The following is a 3674-nucleotide window of genomic DNA, read 5'->3' on the forward strand; positions in this document are numbered from 1 at the left end:
AGTTTTTTAATATTGTTTATATTTGTTTGCATACACCTCATTTGCACGTGTTTTAATATTTATGTATATTTTTAGTCGAATTGTTCAAACAACAAATATATGAATGATGGATATTAAGATTATAATTTGAAATATTATGATAGAGAGTAACATGACAAACAAACCTAAAACATAAACAACAAACATATGAAACCCACTTTGGTAGCAGGAACATGATTGGACCGAAACTGTAAACAACAATATCAAAGTCAAATTCGGTCCAAAACCCAAAACCCGACTTAGTACTCGGAACCGGACCGGACATAACTCGGACCGTTACAGTAAAAAATAGTCCAGTTTTCAGGTAAAGTGATTCACGATTTTCAATATTCTGGTCCGGTCTGGATTCGGCCCGTTGCTCATCATCATCAATAGAGAAATTTTTTGAATACCGTTGTTTTCAAGTTAAAATTTTATTTATTAATTTTTTTAGTTTTTTTAGGACGCCATGAAGATTACAAATAAAATTTTATTTGTGTACTTTAATAATAACAAAAAGAAAACGTTGACGAAATCAAATATGCTTTTCTTCTACAAAATATAAAGAAAACCTTTCAAAAACAGTCCATGTATTTTCCCGGCTTTGTGTTTCGAGCAGTGTCCTGTCTTCGATAGTAAAGAGGGGTCGTGCCTCTTTCTGACAATATTCTCTGAACGTCTTCTCTCTCTCTCTTTCTCTCTCCTATTTCTTTTGTATTTCTCTGCTTCTCGTTTGTCTGGGTGCTTGTGCCCCTCTCACTAAATCTAATCAAACCTCGGTTGGCTCTAATTAGTAGCAAACACAACAGTTAATTCACCAACAAATCCGAAAAACACATCAAGTGGAAGCAAGCAAGCATCAATGTCAACACTGTTTGCACTTCTCCTACTCCCTTCCCAAACTCACTTCTTTTAGGGTTTCTTTTTCTACCTTCTGGCTACTTGATTGCTACTACACTTTCCCGCATCGCTTTCGCTGGATTTCCCGTTGCTGATTTCTGGTATGTATCGCAGCGAATCTACTTTACCAAACCTTTCTCATTGTTTCATCTCTTGTAAATCGATCTCTGTGTTTACTATCACATCTTTCGAGATTCTATATCGTTGCCAATTCCGTTCAAGAAGAAAAAATCCCTCTTTTTTAACGTGAAGAATCTTGGTGGCGAAAATGGAGTTAGATCTATGGATTCTCAGTCCATTTGATGATTTTTAACCTGATCAGTCTTTTGACAAGTTGTGGGTTCGTCATTGTTTGATATCACCGTTTCCTGTATGCTCTGTATTTCCTTTTTGCTTTATTGAGCTTGCTTTTCTACCAGGATCCTAATACCAGTACATTTGCATCTTTATATCCGAAAATGGAGTTCCTTAAAATGAGAAAGTTCAGAAAAGCCCACAAACCAAACCCAGAAAAGGAATCCGACAACAATCCTGTTCCTGTTCCGAGTCCAGAAGAGCCCAAGAAAGATAACGACGATGACTTGGGGAAATCGGCGACGTCGGATGTTGATAATGCTACAGAAGCCGATGAGGACGACGATGACTTTATCATGAACGAGGTAAAGAGAAGACTGAAAGAACTGAGAAGGAACAGTTTCATGGTGCTGATACCTGAAGAAACATGTCCCGAGGAAGAGGAACCAGAGGAGGAGGAGGAAGACGAAGGTCAAGCCAGCTCCAATGAGTGGCGGGATGTAGAAGCCGAAGGCCGACAATTATGGTCTTGTTTTGGTGCTTTCTACGATAAGTACTGTGAGCGCATGTTGTTCTTCGATCGTCTCACTACACAGCTCTTAAAAGAAATCGGTAATTTTTACCTTTTCATAACTTCTCTTATCGATTGATTTGTAACGTCTAACTTCTAGGAATCTAAAATGTCACACAGGTTCACTCAATCCTTCGACTCCATCACCAAGATCTGTGTCCAAGAAGCTTACATCCCCTCTTCGATGTCTATCTTTGAAAAAATTCGAACCCCCTGAAGATGAAACAGAGCACCTGCAACAACAACCAGAGAATGATCCATATCTGGATCTTGAAACAGCATACGTATCTCAACTTTGCTTGACATGGGAGGCACTTCATTGCCAGTATTCTCAACTAAGCCAGATTCAATCTGAAAATTCCAAATGTTACAACCATAGCGCACAACAGTTTCAGCAGTTTCAGGTTTTGCTGCAACGGTTTATTGAAAACGAACCTTTTGAACGTGGTCTTAGGCCTGAAGTTTATGGTCAAACAAGAAACTCGCTTTCTAAACTTCTGCAAGTTCCGAATATATTAGGTGAATATCATTACGCATTGGGTATTGCTTCTATTTGAAGAATAAAATGACGGTTTATAAAAATTGTTGATGGTTATATCTAATTACAGGTCAAGATAGAAAGGAGATGACAGAAGAGGAATCGGAAATGGTTGTGGAAGCTTCAGATCTTCTTAGAATAATTGAGACCTCGATTCTTACTTTTCAACTGTTCATAAAGATGGACAAGAAGAAGTCAAATGGTGTCCGGAATCTATTTGGAGGTCAGAATCAGATGGTTACCCCTGTTCAGCAGGTGCAGGCGTCACTGGAGAAGGTGAGGAAAGGGTTAATTAGTAATTTCATCTGGCACCATGAATCTATTTGATTGATGATGATATTTGTTGATTAATGCAGAAGAAGGTGAAGTTGAAGGAGCTGTGGAAGAAGAGGAAAGGTGGGAAGAAGAATCAGTGGCCTGGAACACAAGAGGAGGTGGAGTTGTTACTTGGGGTTATAGATGTGAAGGTGATAAACAGGGTGTTGAGGATGGTGAAGATTAGTAAAGATCAATTGTTTTGGAGTGAAGAAAAGATGAAGAAATTGGATTTATCAGCAGCAAGTGGAAAACTTCAAAGGGATCCATCTCCTATTCTTTTCCCTTGTTGATATAATAATGTTTTGAGTATCTATGAAAAGATGTAGTCCAAGCTTTTTGTTTAAAGACTCATTATAAAGTCAACCTCAAGGGATTTGTTATTTCATGATCTTGGATGAGGTAGGGTATATGCAATGCAAATCTTTCTTTATTATTTTAAATCCATAGTTGCATGCTCGTTAGGGATTGAGTAAGATTATGACTACAAAGCTTGCTTGGGATCAAACTTGTGCAAGCCTTAGCTTCCACCTAATAACGAAACAAATCTTTTTTAACGAAAATGTGTTTTGCAACTCGAGAAAGTTGCAAACTACCCTTAGATCCTCCAAGTACACTGTGCAAACTAGTTCTTGACAATACATTTTGTCAGTTTTGGAATACAATGAAGTTCGATATTTTGTTAGATTCGAAATTGTGATGCTCATAATCTCTTTTTGGAGTTCCCTTTTTTTTTTGGTAAGCATTGTGTCTATCTCTAGTCACTATCTTCAATATCTTGAATACATTCCTATAAATCTTCAAACACCTTTAAAAAAATTGAAATCATCATGGTAATATTAGAGTACTTCATATCAGAGGGGTATGTAAGAGAATCAATAATGACGTTTTACAAAATAATGGAATAAGATGCATTTAACATTAGAATGGAAGGAGTATGATATATATTTGCATTTGTATATGTTACTTTGGTTTGGTTCATTTGGTGGCTAGTAAGATGCATTTAACAAGATAATCAGTTCATTTTATCTTTCCAAC

The 3674-nt window shown here is 37.1% G+C and overlaps 1 protein-coding gene across 2 annotated transcripts; it reads left to right on the forward strand.

Moving 5' to 3' along the window:
* The first annotated feature begins 641 nt into the window (after positions 1–641).
* On the forward strand, positions 642–3079 carry LOC145087373 (DUF1666 family protein (DUF1666)). Of its 2 annotated transcripts, none has more exons than XM_079025333.1 (5): positions 642–1258; positions 1338–1824; positions 1904–2302; positions 2392–2597; positions 2678–3079. In XM_079025333.1, the coding sequence occupies exons 2-5, from the start codon at positions 1377–1379 to the stop codon at positions 2927–2929; spliced, it is 1305 nt and encodes a 434-aa protein (XP_078881459.1). In that variant the 5' UTR covers positions 642–1258; positions 1338–1376; the 3' UTR covers positions 2930–3079. The 2 variants fall into 2 exon arrangements, with proteins under 2 accessions (XP_078881459.1, XP_078881451.1); XM_079025325.1 differs by having other exon boundaries at positions 643–1019.
* The last annotated feature ends 595 nt before the right edge of the window (positions 3080–3674 follow it).

This window comes from Lactuca serriola, chromosome 1 (assembly GCF_051521515.1).
Source record: "Lactuca serriola cultivar US96UC23 chromosome 1, Lser_US96UC23_V15, whole genome shotgun sequence".
Taxonomy (NCBI): Eukaryota; Viridiplantae; Streptophyta; class Magnoliopsida; order Asterales; family Asteraceae; genus Lactuca; species Lactuca serriola.

What these genes read in the sequence shown, in the direction of transcription:
- LOC145087373 (XM_079025333.1), top strand. Translation starts at nt 1,377, where the DNA reads ATGGAGTTCCTTAAAATGAGAAAGTTCAGAAAAGCCCACAAACCAAAC. An exon ending in ACAGCTCTTAAAAGAAATCG is followed by an intron (nt 1,825 to 1,903) that starts GTAATTTTTACC and finishes AATGTCACACAG; the next exon opens with GTTCACTCAATCCTTCGACT. An exon ending in GCAAGTTCCGAATATATTAG is followed by an intron (nt 2,303 to 2,391) that starts GTGAATATCATT and finishes ATCTAATTACAG; the next exon opens with GTCAAGATAGAAAGGAGATG.